The sequence below is a fragment of the Schistocerca americana genome, chromosome 2, assembly GCF_021461395.2.
Source record: "Schistocerca americana isolate TAMUIC-IGC-003095 chromosome 2, iqSchAmer2.1, whole genome shotgun sequence".
Classification (NCBI taxonomy): domain Eukaryota; kingdom Metazoa; phylum Arthropoda; class Insecta; order Orthoptera; family Acrididae; genus Schistocerca; species Schistocerca americana.
Genome location: NC_060120.1, coordinates 354793973 through 354812312, shown reverse-complemented (window position 1 = coordinate 354812312; position 18340 = coordinate 354793973). Strand labels below are relative to the sequence as shown.

At 43.8% G+C, this 18340-nt stretch overlaps 1 protein-coding gene across 1 annotated transcript in view; it reads left to right on the top strand.

Annotated features, from left to right (window-relative positions):
* LOC124594841 (sialin-like) overlaps nucleotides 1-18340 on the top strand; it is a 424449-nt gene that overhangs the window by 265154 nt on the left and 140955 nt on the right. Inside the window, exon 3 of the mRNA XM_047133292.1 lies at nucleotides 12542-12600. Within this exon, the coding sequence (XP_046989248.1) occupies nucleotides 12542-12600 (59 nt within the window). The remainder of the gene's footprint in view (nucleotides 1-12541; nucleotides 12601-18340) is intronic.

Sequence of the window (18340 nt, the reverse complement as noted above, 5' to 3'; positions counted from 1 at the left end):
TATGATAACTTTAACTCCAACATAAAATGTTGTTTCATCACTGAAAAACAACTGTGGCAAAAATCCGTCGGCTTCCACTAAGAGAGCGTTGTTGACGCAACACAGTAGCGACAGTGTACACATTGAAAGGTGAGTGGTGGGACGATGCGCCGTGGCCCGGAGCATTGCGCCACTTGACGCTCCAGTCCAGCCAGAGGCGTCATTCTGTCACGTCTGCAGCGAGCTCTTCACGGTGCGCGTAGAACATTTAGCGCGAATTATCATGTTGGTTCAGGTATACTGAACGTTCTTGGCCACTGTTGTGTTCATTATGGGTGGCATAAAACAGCCACGACAAGTATTCCGTTAAGAAGCGACTGTGATTGTTTTCCAAGCATGCAAATTTATCTAGGGAAACTCAGAATCAGTGGCCCAATGTGGGCTTACCTCAGCGTTGACAGATACTAGTGTATGCATCAGCTGGAGATCGTGGTACGGGACAGAGAAAGAGAGTACACCGTAGAGATAGGCAAAACCTTTCTTTTGAAAGGTGAATGAAAGAGACACATATTCCTTTTTCAATTCAAGATTACTGCACCTGCATTACCTCATTTTATACTAAAAGAAAGAATGTAGGAAGAGAACTAACAATTTTAAATTAAGAATATCGCAACAAAATTCTGAATATAGGTTCGGAAAATTGTAAAAATAGATCATCTTTGTTACTTTTTCATAAATTTATTGAAAACACATCGTAATATAGTAACTAAAATATGATTGAAACTGACAGTTTGTACTTCCTGAAATTATCTACAGTTGTCATTTACAATCGTAGTAACAATATATGCCTAGTTTGACAATCACTACAGGTCCTGGCCGTGGCTTCCTTGGAGCCTACTCATGTTATCATCAAACATCTTCCAAATTGAACCATTTCCACCCTTTATGAAGTTCATTGGTTGGTGATTGGTCTTTCTTGTAATTTCCTTGCATTTCAACTAGTTTTCTTAAGGCAAAAAGACTCTTAGAGAGAAACATAACTCCTCTTTTCATCTTATCAACATCTTTCGCTGTTGGCTTTTATATTGCATATTGCACAATGCAATGGAAAGTGTGTGCAAAATATTGGGCATATGGAAGGTTCAAAACAGTTGACTTCATATTTGACGTATTCTCTGTTATAATTTTTTAGTTTGAAATTATATTTGGTCATAACAGCCCTTGACCAATTTGAAATACTTTCTGCAGTTTCTTTCTTCAGATTGGATGCACTCCAGATCATATGACTTTAACTGCATCTTATCATCTACGTAATGTGCCTGGAGTGCTTACAAACTAGTATTATTTACGATTGTGCACCTGTTGTTGGGCATCAGTAACAAATCTACCAATATTATTAACAACCATTGACTATATTATCATCAAAACTAACACAAACCTATAATAACGTTATTTTTAACGGCCGGCCGTTGTGGCCTGCGGTTCTAGGCGCTTCAGTCTGGAACCGCGTGACCGCTACGTTCGCAGGTTCAAATCTTGCCTCGGGCATGGATGTGTGTGATGCCCTTAGGTTAGTTAGGTTTAAGTAGTTTTAAGTTCTAGGGGACTGATGACCACAGATGTTAAGTCCCATAGTGCTCAGAGCCATTATTTTTAACGTATTTCTGTGATGTAACATCAGATCTTGTAGGCATAAGAATGTTCAAAAGAACTGCAAACTGCTTAAAAATAGCATAAATGCGGGAACTACAAAGGGAATATGACGTTATTTTTTTTTTAAATATAGAAACTATTGGCCCCGCAGTACAGTAAATTAATAATTTCATGTAATGTGATCAGCTTCATAGCATTGCCAAATTTACATATCTGTTGTTGCAAATGAAAATCGGTTGGGAACCAAATGACACTGGCAGACTGGAAACATATTGAGACCCGCTTTGAGAGCTCCATCCAAAGTGGAGGCGGACAATGGTGGGGACTGTTTTTGAGAAACAATTTATTGAATTTCTGCAGAAGAATCATCACTTCGTTGGGTTCGTGATGGGATTTATGACCCACAGCTTTCTAGAGGTACAGCTGGATGCTTGAACTTCAGATCAGTCTTCAGGTCTGATGAGGAGTCAGAAGTACAGTAAACTATTGCTGGTGCTAACAGTATTTTTCTACTTTTTAATCCAGTTTGGTAAAATGATACCTTAAATAATTTGAAACACTTCAACGCGAAGACTGCTTGTTTCACTTACATCCTGCACCTTTGAAAAATTTGTTACATTCAAAATTAAAATACTTAAAATAAAGATGCCCTTTTTAAATAGCAAAAACTTCAAATGAGAACAAATGTATGCACAGTATTGTCTATGATATACAAGTACAATGATGTATATATAAAATTTAGTTATGTAATATACATACCGTTATTGCTACAATGAACAATATCGATAGTGAACTGAACTCAGATGTAGAGTGGTGACTCAGAGATTCAACTTGAACTGCAAGCTAAATCATTGTACGAACCAAGAATGATGTGAGCCAAATCAGTGAGTGAGACTCCTGAGTTGCATTGCAGTCTGTTCCACAGAGCTGGGATGAGTGAGTAGTTGCCGACAGCCAAATCAGTGACTGATTCAAGATCATAGTGAGTCATGAGTCACCTGAGCTCCGAATCGGTCAGGAAGCCGAGTTCAGTGCAATCCACTGTGTGCTGAGTCAGGAGTGGTAGGGGAGCCAACCTCATCACTTCACAAGGCATAGTCTCTCACCATGATGTGTCGAATCACCGACATGCTAGCTCCTTGGAAGCTATGTTTTCAAATCAAAAGCGGAAATATAAGATGAGAAAGTGTTTTCTGCATTGAGCCAGAGCTCTAAGGGAGTGACCTTCCTTTACTGTCTGTTCTTCTCGTTTCTGACAGCTCTTCACAACAGTAAGGTATAGAAACACATGCATAACACATTGTATACAGCGTATTTTTTGCAGAATATTCCATGTCATAGTGACTAATTCAGCATGCTGGGTGGAAGACTGTTGCAGCAGCCTGTCGTAGAATCTTTGTTCTGGACAGTGACGTCACTGGACAGTCTTTCCAGATCCGAAGGGCTACCGTTAGCTTTTTTTTTTTTTTTCCAACTCACCGATTGCTCACTCTGTGAAAGAATATACCTCAGTGAATAAGTTCAGGAGTAGATTGCCCATATCTAGTACACTGGCGATGCTGCAAAATATACTCTGCCCCTCTGCACATTACTCTAAGAGTATGCTCAAACTGTAATCACTATGGTTCGTGGATTACAAACCACCTTAAAGCTAGCCAGTCATAATGTGAAATTCCAAATTCTCCTCTTTTACTGTGGGCAGACTTTAACTGTGCTTGTCGAATACTCTCCACAAATCCACATAAAGTGCGAATTAGATCTGGACCTTTGCCTCGGCAAAGATATCGCCACTTTGGAGAGACAGAACATCAACCATGACTACTTTTCGCCATAGGCGTAACAATGCCAAAACGCCAAGGGAGAGCACACTGGTCCACAGTCACTTGCTCACTCTTGCTGGACGACATTACACAAAATGTCCTCCACTGAGCAGATCACATCGTGTTTCAGACTGTTGTGAGGTTATAAACACGGTCATGGAGTGGAACCTAGGGGCGTTTCTCTAAAACTCTCGGCCACTTGTCTATCAACACACTTTTGCTTCCCAGAATGCCGTTTTTTTGTAAATTTAGAAAGTTTTGTAATGTGGTAATGGAGGAATTCAGGGAGAGTGTGGTACCTTTGTACACTTTTCAGAGAGTCACCCCTGTAATAGAAGATTAATGTATTTTCCAGGTCCATTTTTAAATGATGGCCTTCACTTCTTAATGACGTAAAATCTTTTTCTGAAATTGCAAAAATGTACTCCATAAAATTTGGTTTTTTCCACATGAGAAAACATGTTCTAAAGTACAAAATGATCATGTACCTAGGAACAAATACTATTGAACTTTAAAAGCGTTGCAGTAGAGAAAATCTTGTTAATATTGTATTTAATCATTTATCTGTTACATTTCTCTACTGCACGCCAGTAAGCAGTAAGTGAAATCGAATGAAGCAGCACTATTATCAGAAACCAGTTACAACTAAAATACATTTCGAAAATAAAAGCTATTGGAAATCAACATAAATTTCCATTTTCAAAACAGGTAGAATTGTTAAGACATTAAAAAAAACCAGGTAATTTGAAAGTTTCATATGTTCCATGGTAAAAAGCGTATAAGATAGTACACAGCTGACGAAGTATGGCTGAGCTGCCCATGTGTTACTTAAATAGTTTCAGAAATTGTAGTAACTCAAGAGTTAACAATATATTCCAAATAGCTTAATATACACATCAAAGAACGTTTTGCATCACCCCGGTTCCCAGAACTCCTGAAGATGACGTTGACTGTGGATATTGTATCACAGACACAGTCCCTTTGACTGTTCAGGGATGTCACTAAACCCGCCCTGATACGTAACAACCATGCAGGAGCAGCGCCTATTAGACGGAGGGGGTCCGACAGCCGATCAGTTCCAGTCATTCCACCAGGGAGGGGGTACACGGCTCGTGTTGCCTGTAGTTCAACCATGCCTAGACGGTCAATACCGCTGTTCGATCGCGTCCGCATTGTTATTTTGTGCCAGGAAGGGCTCTCAACAAGGGAAGTGTCCAGGTGTCTCGGAGTGAACCAAAGCGATGTTGTCCGGACATGGAGGAAATACAGAAAGACAGGAACTGTCAATGACATGCCTCGCTCAGGCCGCCCAATGGCTATTACTGCAGTGAATGACTGCTACCTACTGATTATGGCTCGGAGGAACCCTGTCAGGAACGCCACCATGTTGATTGATGCGTTTCGCGCAGCCACAGGATGTCGTGTTACAACTCAAACTGTGCGCAACAGGCTGCATGATGCGCAACTTTACTCCCGGCGTCCATGGCGAGGTCGACCTTTGCAACCACAACGCCATGCAGCGCGGTACGGATGGACCCATCAACATGCCGAATGGATCGCTCAAGATTAACATCACATTCTCTTCACCGATGAGTGTTGCATATGCCTTCAACCAGACAATCGTCGGAGACGTGTTTGGAGGCAACCCGGTCATGCTGAACGCCTTAGACACACTGTCCAGCGACTGCAGCAAGGTGGAGGTTCCCTGCTGTTATGGGGTGGCATTATGTGGGGCCGACGTACGTCGCTGGTGGTCATGGAAGGCGCCGTAACGTCTGTACGACACGTGAATGCCATCCTCCGACCGATAGTGCAACCATATCGGCAGCATATTGGCGAGGCATTCGGCTTCATGGACGACAATTCGCGCCCCCATCGTTCACATCTTGTGAATGACTTCCTTCAGGATAACGACATCGCTAGACTAGAGTGGCCAGCATGTTCTCCAGACATGAACTCAATCGAACATGCCTGGGATAGATTGAAAAGGGCTGCTTATGGACGACGTGACCCACCAACCACTCTGAGGTATCTACGCCGAAGCGCCGTTGAGGAGTGGGACAATCTGGACCAAAAGTGCCTTGATGAACTCGTGGATATTATACACGACAAATACAGGCATGCATTAATGCGAGAGGATGTGCTACTTGGTATTAGAAGCACCGGTGTTTACAGCAATCTGGACCACCAACTCTGAAGGTCTCGCTGTATGGTGGTACAACATGCAATGTGTGGTTTTCATGAGCAATAATAAGGGCGGAAATGATGTTTATGTTGATCTCTCTGCCAATTTTCTGTACAGGTTCCGAAACGCTCGGGACCGAGGTGATGCAAAACTTTTTTTTGTGTGTGTGTATTGTGCAGCACTTAAATGTGTATAATGCGAAATATTTACAAATGCTGCATTAAACACAACCTCAAATCTAAAACAACAACAAAAGCTGTAGAGAATGACTGTAAGAACTTATGGCTTCCTCTGGTGTGCATTCCTTGATGCAATTCTGAAATCAGTCGTAGACTGAAGTACCAACGGAAAACATCATGTGTTCCTAGGTACAGTATCCCCTGGGTACAATAAAACAACAAAACGTAGGAAAAAGACTTCGAGGTTTTATGAGTATTTTGCAATTTGTTTCTGTTTTGTTGCATGTCGACAAAAATATACGTAGTTAAAATAATGTCTTCTGGTTGAAACACCCTGAATTTTTTCTTGTAGTTTTCGCTCACATAATATAAGACATTAAGTGACCATACACACTATGGCCATAGATTTTATTTACACGATACTGCAGATCTGTGTATTTATAATGTGAGTTATTAAGCATATTTACAGACTTTCGACTACGTAATTTCCACAGTTGAGGAGAAATTCGAGGTAAATTTAATATGAACTTCTGACAAGATGGCCAACATTAGAAAATAAAAAATATAAACTAATAATTACTCCTTCAATATGTTGTTTCCCTCTACCATGTTCATCTTTTATTCTCCTTTCAAGACACTGTCTATTCCGTTCAACTGCTCTTCCAAGTCCTTTGCTGATGTCATCGGCTAATCTCAAAGCTTTTATTTCTTATCCCTGGACTTTCATTCCTTCTCTAAATTTGTCTTTTGTTTTCTTTAATGCTCGCTCAGCATATAGATTGAATAACATCGATGATAGGCTATAACACTGTCTCTCCCTTCCCAACCCCTGCTTCCTAAAATAATAAAAAATCATTAATAAAATGTACAAGCAAGATATTTGTCACAATTTCGTTCCCTTGCGGAGGAAGAGGGCAGTGATCGTGGTTCTGATATGGGTGTGTCAAAACACCCAGGTTCAACCTCCCATGGGGCTCACAGTTCTTTTATTAGTGCATGGCACCAAGGGGGCCCCGAGCTACTGCAGCCCATTCTTCCTTACTGGGCTGCATTTACTTCCCTGTGCCCCTCCCTTATGTCGTTCTCCAGGAATCTCATTTTACTGATGCTCCCTCACCAACCCTTGTGAACTCCGTGCTTTATGTCAGAACAGGATTGGCCCTTTGAGATCTTCCAGTGGCGTCTGCATGTTGGTTAGTAAGGATACTGTTATTACATGGATCCCACTTCATATCTCATTGCCGTTCGGGTCCACTTGGACTCTGCCTCGCAGTTTGCAATCTATATCTCACTCCTGACAGCCCATCTACATGTGCTACCCCGAATGCCCTCCTTCATCAACTCTCCCCTCCCTTGGAGATTTTAATGCTCATCACCCGCTGTGGGGCAATGCTTCTTCATCTAGTCGAGGACTCTTCATTGATCAATTTTTTGTGGGCCACGACCTGTTCCTTCTTAATGATGGTTTCTCTACTTGTTTTAATGCCACATATGGCACTTTTTTCTGCCATTGATATTTCGCTCTCTCCCCTTCCCCTTCTTCCTTCCTTCCACTGGTCGCCACACAATGACCTCTATGATAGTGATCTCTTTCCATTGATTCTCTTGTTCTGTTCCCATCTCCCTCTTACAAGGTAACCCCGCTGGGCTTTTCATCTTGCTGATTGGCCTCTATATACCTCTCAGATCGTGTTTACACCTTCTTTGTCATGTTGTGTTGATGAAGTCGCCCGTGATCTCTCCGATAAAATAATCCATCATGCTGGCATTGTCGTTCCCCGTTTGATGGGCCCCATTCACTGTCAGCCAGTTCTGTGGTGGACTGTGGCCATTGCCACTGCTATCCGTGATCGTCGTCACGCCTCGTCCTCTGCCAGTCTTATTACATTTAATCATCTTCACGCCAAAGCCCGTTACTTAATCAAACAGAGCAGACGGGTGTGCTGGGAATGCTTTGTCACCTCTCTAGATTCTTCTGTCCCTTCGTCATGGGTGTGGACTACACTCTACACCCTCCAAGGTTTCAGGGCAGTCTTCCATTCCAGGCCTTGCTCTTCCCGCTGGTCTTTGTACAGCCCCATCAGTTCTTGCAGAACACATCCATTTTGTGGTGGCATTAGTGTCAGCCTCCTATCCAGCTGCCTTCCTCCTCTGGGCACAGTGGGCTGAAGCTTCACTTTTATGTTTTACCCCTTGTCAGGCGGAATCCTAAAAGGACCCTTTTATTGCATGGGAGCTTCTTCTGGCCCCCTCGTCCCGCGATTCAGCTCCTGGTCCTGATTCCACCCATAACCAATTGTTTTAACACCGCAACACTCCACAGCATCTGTGTCTCCTCCAGTTGCTTAACCATAGGTGGATCAATGGCATTTCCTTCTCTCAGTGGAGGTATAGTATTGTGGTTCCTGCCCTTAAGCCTGGCAGGAACCCTTCGTCCCATGATAGTTACTGCCCCATCAGCCTGACCGATGTCCCCTGCAAGTTACTAAAATGCATGGTGACTCGACAGCTCGATTGGGTCCTTGAGTCTCTGGATCTTTTATCTTCTTATCAGTGCAGTTTTCAGGCAGTATGGTCTCCAATCGATCATCTGCTTCGGCAGGCCTTTTCTCAACATCGCCATCCTGTCAGTTTTATTCGATCTTGATAAGGCCTATGACACAGCTATGCTCCATGAGTGGGGTCTTTGGGAACCCTTCCCGACTTTTATTCACCAGTTCCTGTCCCACCAGACATTGAAAGTCCAGCTTGGCACTGTTTTCAGCTCTCCATGGATCCAGGAGAATGGCGTCCCACAGGACTCTGTATAAAGTGTCCTTCTTTTTATAATCGCTATTAATGGACTTGTGGCCTCTGCTGGACCATTGGTGGATGATTTCTGTATTTGAGATAGCTCTCGCTCGGTCGTCTCTGCAGAACAACTGCTCCAGAAAGACATCTGGCGCACTTCCACGCGGACAATTTTCAGTTCTCCTCCCTTAGTCAAGGATGGTGCATTTCTGTCGCTGTACTATGGTCTATCCCGTTCCGGAGCTGGATATTGACGATCAACGCCTGACTGTGGTCCTCCATCCCGTTTCTTGGATCTTCTTTTTGAGAACAAGCTTACTTGGTTGTCCCATGTCAGTCATGTGAAGGTTGACTGTTTGTATAAACCCAGTGTTCTTCACTTTCTCATCCACCTCTTTTGGGGCATGGATCGTTTGATCCTTCTCCATCTTACCAGGCATTAGTTCTGCCTTGTGTGGACTATGGTTGTCAAGTTTATGGATCAGCTGCCCCTTCCATACTGCTCCTCTTGGACGCAGTTAGCCATCGTGGTATCCATTTAACCACCAGTGCCTTTCACACTAGCCTTGTCGATAGTCTTCTACGTTGGGGTTCCCCCCCCCCCCCCCCTTGATTCGACGGTCGCTGCTCCTGATTTCCTATGCCACCACTGTCCGCTCTTCCCCTGCTCGCCACTCATATTCTATTCTTTTCACAGCAGCGAGCCGTTGCCCATCCGCTGCCCGCCCTTGGGTGGGCTTACCCTTTGGGCTCCACTTTGCTTCTCTCCACCGTGACATCCATCTCCACTCCTTGTCCTCTTCTCCATATTCTCTCCTGACCACCTCCATTGTTAGTTCCTCAGCCATTGATATGGATGGATCTCTTCCAAGGTCCGAAAGCCTCTATCGCTCCAAAGGTATTCCATTGTTTGTTTCAAATGGACTTACAGGAGTTTCAGGACGCCATTGTTATTTTCTCCATCGATCCACCGATGGCTCTAAATCCGCTGATCATGTGGGGTATGCCTTCACATCTCTTGGTATGGAGCACCGTCTCTTGCCTGCCACGTGTGGGGTGTTTACTATGGAACTGTTTTCCCGTCATCTCTTGGTCTCTGCCATCTAAGAACTTCTCACTGGGCTTTGTGATGCTGCTTGTTTGGTCGACTTCCTTGGGTTCCTGGCCACATAGGTATCCTGGGTAATGAACCTGCTGTCCCCCCCCCCTCCTGGGGCGGATTTGCGGCTTTACATGAAATCCCTTTTTGCTTGATCATGGACTGATTCTTCGGCTCATCAAAGAGACTTCTACCATGTGGAGTTCTTCCCTTTGCATCTTCCAGTGGGAATCTACCATCGACTGCCGTCTTTGTGTGCGCCAAACTAGGTTGACCCATGGGTTCTTACTCTGCTAGAACCGTCCCCTACTTCCCCTTTGTAGCTGTGGGCACTGTTCACAGTGATTCATATTTTGCTAGACTGCCTCCGCCTTTTTGGCCTTCACACTAAATATGTCCTCCCATCTACCTTGTCTTCGGTGTTAGTGGACGACCTCTCATGGTTACGTCTGTCCTCGGTTTTCTTCGCGTAAGTGATCTGTACTCTCAGGTATAAGTTCTTGAAGTTTCCTCCAGAATTTGAGTCCCTCAGCTAGCGTAGGCGTTGGTTATGGAGGCCTTCTCTTACCTCCACACCAATCAGCTTCTCCCCTCCTTTCCCTACATTGTGTCTTATCTATTGCGCTGTTTTGTTTCCCCTTTCCTTGTGTCTTCTTCTCCTGGTGTTGTCCCACTTGTATCGCGATAATGGTGTGGTATGGTGTGGGTGTCAGGACGGTTTGGTTGCAGTGCTGGTGCCCTACCGCGCGTAGCCTTTCTGGGGCACCCCTGCTCTCCCCATTTACACCCACCCCCTCCCGTTCTTTCCTCTTCCTGGTTCCCTGACGCCCCTTTTCCCACTGTGTTTGCTCTTGACTGGACTGTGCTGGTCGTGTTGTTCTTCCATTGATTTCTGCCATCCTAGAAAATGGGACCGATGACCTCGCTGTTTGGTCCTCTCCCCCAAATCAACCGACCAACCAACCAGCCGAAATACGAAGCCAGTAAGTTTTGTTTGTTACTCGTTTCGACCACAACTGCCTATCTGTAGAGCACTGTGGCGAGACTGAGGCCTATGTTATTTTTCACAAACATCTGGAGTGTCACAATTCGGAAATGGAGCAGAACCATGTCAAGTAGCATATCAGTGAGAAATCATTTGTATGTGTCCTAGCGAAAAAGAAGTTTTAAGATATACTCAGATCAGAATAACAAAGTTATTAACAGCTAGTTACCAAGGTGATAACCAACCAGAGAACAAGCCTGGTCGCGCCTAGTGCTTTGCTCGCCACTGCCATATCGCTCTACGGACGACAATTGCGGCTGCTAATGTAATTGTTAAGATTCATTTTCGTCATGTGCTTTGTTTCTTTGTGCTGTTTTGTTTTATAATGAACAAAAGAATGTTTGTACCTAATAGCGAAAGTGAACATAAAATAAAGCTGTAACAGTCGTGCACAATGAACTCAGTACTGTAGGAAATTTTGGAAATTTGTGGAAAGGTTCTATGGGACAAAACTGCTGAGGTCATTGGTCCCTAGACTTACACACTAATTAATCTAACTTAAACTAACTTACGCTACGGACAACACACACACCATGCCCGTGGGAGGACTATTCAAGACGCCTCAGACCGCGCGGCTACCCTGCGCTGCCAGTACTGTAGGTTAACAGGAAAGATAAGCAGGAATTCGATAGTGAATTTCACAGCTGTTGTTGCCACAACCAAACTGTCCGTGTGAGTAACGGCGAACCGACAACCTCGCCCTATTCTGTGTTGAGCTATCAACTACTGTGATATTTTGATTCTGTTAGTCGTAAAAGGATATAATTCTGTTTCATTGTGGCTGTAAAGCTTTTTATGCCCACCTAATATATGTAGTACAACTTCCTTTATAAGTGCATCACTTTAATAAAATAGTATAACTTCCCTTACATCAGCACTGTCCTGTTAACAGCACTGCATCTGCTTCTTCGTTAAGTCCAGGATAAACCTGTCTCATCTCAGGAAGTGAGCGTAAAAGAGATCTAAAAATTAATGTTGGTCACGAATTTTACGATGTTTTGAGTAAAATTTAAGCTTACGAATTTTGTTCATTGACTAACATATGCACATTCATATGCAAAAAGATAGAAACGTGCATCATATTTTGGCCACATAGTTGCTGTTGCGGTCTTCAGTCCAGACTGGTTTGATGCAGCTCTCCGTGCTACTCTATCCTGTGCAAGCTTCTTCATCCCCAAATAACTACTGCAACCAATATCCTTCTGAATCTGCACAGTGTATTCATTCCTTGGTCTCCGACGGCCAGTGTGGCCGAGCGGTTCTAGGCGCTTCAGTCTGGAACCGCGCGATCGCTACTGTCGCAGGTTCGAATCCTGCCTCGGGCATGGACGTGTGTGATGTCCTTAGGTTGGTTAGGTTTACGTAGTTCTAAGTTCTAGGGGACTGATGACCTCAGATGTTAAGTCCCACAGTGCTCAGAGCCATTTGAACCTTGGTCTCCCTCTACGATTTTTACCCTCCTCGCTTCCCTCCAATACTAAACTGGTGATCCCTCGATGCCTCAGAACATGCCCTACCAAACGATCCCTCCTTATAGTCAAGTTGTACCACAAATTCCTTTTCTCTCCAATTCTATTCAGTACCTACTCATTAGTTACGTGATCTACCCATCTAATCTTCAGCATTCTTCCGTAGCATCACATTTCGAAAGCGTCTACTCTCTTCTTGCCTAAACTATTTACCTTCCTTGTTTCAGTTCCATACACATAGTATTTAGTAGTAATTAGCGAATTTTCAGATAGATTGTTTCGATGAGGTTTTGAGAAAATCTCTCTGTTTGGTGTTTTCCAGATTCGACGAAGCTGTTAACATAAAGAAATACTCGTCATGCTCCTGCCGCAGGATACAAGGTAAGTGGGCTGTCGCCTGCCATAATCTGGGTCACACGTTCAGGGCCGCGCAGTTTTACCCACGGGCGACGCCGGTCTGCTCGCCAAAGCCCGCCCGCCGTAACTACAGTATATTACAAGGGGGGCGCTGTCTTCTTCTGTGCCAGTCTCTTCACTTCATAGTAGCACTTCTTATTAACCTTCTATTCCACGGTGTTGCCATTTGGCAACAAACCGTAAATTTAAGTATAATGTTAAGGAAGCCAGTCGTATATGCATGATGTTGTCGTCCGGCAACACACGCACAATCTGGCTGCATCGAGCTAGACTATGTTGAGCATAATAACGTTGGCCACACGACATTATAATTATAATCATAATTATTATTGTTGTTGTTATTACCTGTGTATACAATTAAGTTTGTACGGAACCCTCGGAGCCCAAGTCCTAACAACACTTGTCTGACTTTTTTTATATAAGTGACGTGTTCAGTTTCTAGATTTTTCGTGCCACATGAACTAAATTTTACAGGTGACACAAAACATTATATCCCACAGTACTGAAGGTTAGCCACTCAACATTTATTATAGACTAGCTGTTACCAGATTCACGTATCAGTGGTTTAGTTATCATGAGTGATGGTGAGTAGCCAAGCTACTGCACGTGTAATAATTTCAGCAGCCCTCACGTGCCTGCTTGTTGTGGTAAGCATAGCTTGTGGTGTGCGCCCCCTCTCCCTTCTCCCAAGCTGTCCCGAAGCACAATACGGCATACGCGGCGTCGCTGCCGGGCAGTGCATACAGAGGCGAATAGGTTGGGGTGCGCATCAATGGGTCGTGCTATTCAAGTAGCTATCCATTATGGAAAGTCTACATTATGCAACAAACAGTGTGGAAGTAGGAAATAAAGACACTAAAGCTTGTTTAAGCATTGTGCAGAATACTTTTAATGGCGTCGTGTAGCACGTATCAACCAATAAAACTATTCTCACAAATATTACAAAGATTAAAAGTCAAAGAGTTAAAAGCTTTTTCAAATAGTAACCGTGTTTCCCTAATTCGCGTAATATTCTTCAGGTCAGTAAGTATCGTGTACTGCACACTTTCTAAAGTAATCTGTGTTTTTCCTCAGTGTTCAAGCTACCTCCGCACCACATTTCATCGAAATTGGTTCAGCAGTTTAGTCGTGAAAAGGTAGCAGAGCTACTTTCGCATTAATAATATTAGAATGGATAAAACTTTCAATTCCGATATATTTTTCCCGTGATCCGATTTGATACGTTGTCCCAAGCTGCGCTCAAGGTACCTGTGAAGCCCCCATGAAAATTCGTCTAGTGATTTTGGAGAAGCGTATTCAAACAGAGAAAGAGACAGATGCGATACTTTCACAGGTGTATTATTAGTGTATATAGCTTACTTCGACACTTAAAAGATAATGAAAATTCTATACTCCAGATTCCAGGGCTGAATGGTTAGCGGACGGCTGTGCCGGTGTCATATTGTCACGTGTGACGTCGTTCTTACGCAAACAGATGTAGAATAGAACACTGACAATTTTTTGTGTTATTTTTTGAAATGTAGATTGTGGTGATAAATCAGTAGCGTATCCACAGGTCTAGGTTAGCCTGAAAAGTGACTGGTTGTGAGTTGGCAGAGTCAGCGACTGTGATCTCATAAGAATAATTACAATTCTTCTTGTGGCACCATTTTGGTGATGTCATGGGTCAAAGCAGACGGGTGTGTCAACAGTTTCAGTATTTCCCCTCTTCAGAGTCCCGACTCTGTAACTGTGCGAGATACTTGATTGCTTACAGTGAAAAATCCGAAGCCCGGATTGCCGACGTATAACCTTTCTCTACAGAATGTACGCACTCCTCAGAAAGAACAGCAGTTTCCTCTCTAGACCTCAACGGTGGACATGGCGTGCAGACTGGGTAAAGGCTGAACTTCCGAAGACGCGACGAACGGAAAATATGCCACTTGTTGTTCTGTGACCTACCTCTACGTTGCTGCTAGGCAGCATGTCTTATGAGCGCTATGACTGGACATAGTATACTACCTTTTACAAAAACCACACTTGAAATACACGGAATGAAGATCGGTGTCGCAACTGCAGTTGTCCCATGAGTACATGTCGAACCGAAAATTTTTTATGCATCGTAACGTATTCTTTTCTATTTGAAATACCGTCATTTTATATAAAAGCCATGTTTCATTTCTTTATAATACATAAATCGCCTCTTTTATATCTAGCACATTAAGTCAGACACGTATATCATATATTTAAGAAGCATCCATAAAGATAGCAAACTAGTTTGTTATTCATATATTCTAAGAACTTCCGCTGTTTTTTATCTTACGTCAGCCCGCAGCGAAATCTTGTGGAGCAACTACGAGCTTTATTGTTTAGTGTGATTAACACTAATACCTACATATTCACGTTTATGGGACGACTATCAAAAACCCGCGTGTTGGACGGGTATGTTGTCAAGTTTCCTGTACTCTATGGTATCAGTAATTAGTCGGCAGCGTAGTGTAAATCACGGATTTGAACTAGCTGTCCGAAGCAGACAAGCATAGTAGCCTGCGACATACTTGCACGTTTTCGATATCACTTTATCCATGCGAACCTGAAGTACGTAACATAGATGCAGTGCATTTTAATACCGTGTATATTGGAGGATAAATGCCGGTTCATCACTACGGCTGACTGACGTAAACTCTACACAGAATGGTTCAAATGGCTCTGAGCACTATGGGACCTAACATCTGAGGTCATCAGTCCCGTAGAACTTAGAACTTCTTAAACATAACTAACCTAAGGACAACACACACATCCATGCCCAAGGCAGGATTCGAACCTGCGACCGTAGCGGTCGTGCAGTTCCAGACTGAAGCGCCTAGAACCGCTCGGCCACTACGGTCGGCCTACACTACACACGCCTAAGCGACCGCTATTGTGGCATACTGTGAGGATTTAGCTCGCTTCGCGCCTGAGCACAGACGAGATAATGGCAAAATGATGCTTAGTAGTGTGTTACCATTACACACGACGGTAGCTGCCGTATTAGCTGAGTAACTATCCCTGTTTTGCCATGTGAAAGAGATAAACTTGTCGTGAGTTAAGATAGTAATATTTATTACTGGATTTTCAGACAAAATCGGGGTAAGAAACAACGCTCGATTGCCAAGCACAAAACGAGACTCGCTGAGAACAGAAGCTGTTATTGACAAACCGTAAGACTTTCCATAGCAATCTAGAAGCGAACGCAATCGGACCGTGACGGTTGAGATTATCAGCATAATGAGCTCGCACGTTTCGTGGGAACTCGAATTGCATTCAATAGTCCGGCAAGGCCATCACGTGAAGATGCGTTAGTCGGCCTGACGTACTTGAGTAAGAGGTGGCGTCACAGACGGTGCTTCAGTACGCAGTGCGACATCAACAGCTATTGAAGAGCCGGGAAATGGAACAGAGACGACGATGTAGGCGCCCATAAGTCCTGACCACTGACTTACCTGTAGAGCCACACGGTATTATCGTTGCGGAGCTCGGACAGAGTCAGGTGACAGAGTTCAATGCACCAATAATTCTTACTGAGCGACACTTGGCAGATAAGTTCATTCATCAAGTCTCTAGATCAGGGGTCTCCAAACGTTTTAGTCCGCGGGCCACATTGACTCCTCCACGAAGTCATAAGGACCAAGATCTACGTAGTGGGATAAAGCACCCTAGCACTCCATGATCACCGTGATCTAAGGCTAAAGGAAAGATGAAATCGCAAAAATCTACGGTTGTGGGAATAGCTAGCACTGAAACGAACTACGATTTTTATGTAATTACATAATTTTGATTGGTGGACGTACCTGACCGAAATTCTGGCGTATTTCACCGACAAAAAAGTATGTCACTGCACATTCTTCACGAAAACGTCCTGCACGAAGTTAACGAAATCTCAAAATCATTGTTAGCAACACTATTACTGCAAGACGTAACAGAGGTAGAGTATGTCAACGCATTGTTATTTCAATCGGCGCAACAATAAGTTTAGTTATGTAGTCTTGTAGCGAGTAGCAGAGCCAATGTCGCGGTGTATTGGTCGCGATAGGCCTCGAAAATCAATTGTTGGCAGTATAGGTAGCACCTCAAACATTTGGCGGGCCGGATACCGGGGATGTGCGGCCAGCTAATGGGGGCCGGTTTGCCGGCCGTCGCGGGCCGGTTTCGGCCCGCGGGCCGTAGTTAGGAGACCCCTGCTCTAGATGACTGCAGTTGAGAACCAAGGCACAGCTCATAAGACTCTGGACTGTTGTTCAGCAGGATTCACTTCCTCGTCTGAACATCCACATTAAGCTTTGATGTGGTTTACCTCAAGCACATCAGACGAACAACTAATTGGTTACATTGCAAAGTCCATTGCCAATTTCCTTTCCCTTCCCTAAGCATGAGGATCTTGTACTCCGCATCTACACTGCACCACAGAATTGTAAGATCACTTTTTAGAAATCGTGTAATTTTCACCCATTGCGTCGCTTAAGTTTGAAATTTGGCTCAAAGGTCGCTACAATCTTCGTCTATAACGGTGCAAAAGTGTGCCGCCCTGCGACGTCACCCTCGGGCACGACGACGTTTCAAACCAGAGCTCAGAAGTTCGCTTGAACTGTAAGGCAGGGTAATTAGCACCAAATTTCGGCACAACTTTGCCCAGCGCCACTGTGAACGTGTCACACAATGGGAAGGTCGTCACAGCCTCTCTTACCCTTACGTCACTCCTTTTTTTGACGCCCCTGCGATGGAGGTCAGAATCGCAACACCCAGCGTTTTCGCGTAGGTGACTGAGGCAAACATTTTAGACACGCAGCTGCTCAGAACAGACGCGAAATGGCCTGGGAGTGGCATAAAAAGCGTCAATGAAACCACCCCTTCCCTTGGTTTGTTGATTCCCATATATTTCGCGGCCGAGAATGATAGTTCGCAGTGCAGTGAGCAGCAAGACACGTTCCCGACAAACATGACCACTGCTGCCAGTCCCTGGGTGTTTAAAACCTACTCTGTGGACATCGTAGGGCTGTAGCCTTACTGAATGTGATCTCACCCCTTTGGAGTGTAACGTGACAGCAAAAGTTGCTGTCCCATACGAAACCACTAGGGACTGTTCAAAATCATTTGCGAAATTTGGACGTGATCCGAAGCAGTAAAGTGCTTTTATGATTTTTCATCCCTCCTTTTTCGCGTACTCTTGTGGCATGACGTGCAAATTAACAAAAGCTGACTCGAAGTGTCCCTCTCAATTCTTGAATATATGACCAAAATATTAAACTGACTACGTGTTCCAAAACACTTCGCTATAAAAACTTTAAAAGTGCCTGAGGTCTCAAAATAATTCCTAGTCGCGACGAGAACTGGACTCGCGAAATAATCAAAGTAAAAAATATATCATCGTTCTTTATAGGTATTCTTAAAATATTACGTTAGTATGAAAATTCTATTACTAACATAAGACAGCAGGAGCACACAATTATGATACGGAGATTATTTCTAGAGTGTGCAAATATTGATACTGTAAGTCAATAAATATTTTCAGTGGGAACACGAAATGTGTATTACCTCGAGTCTGTACATCACATGTCCCTGCCCTATAACTTTATGTATAATATTTAAACTTGAATTAATGCTCCATGGTTTTAGCTCGATATTGAAATGCACAATGCCCCTGTTACACCATACCTTTGAAAAGACACGGCCGATTTCCTTCCTCATC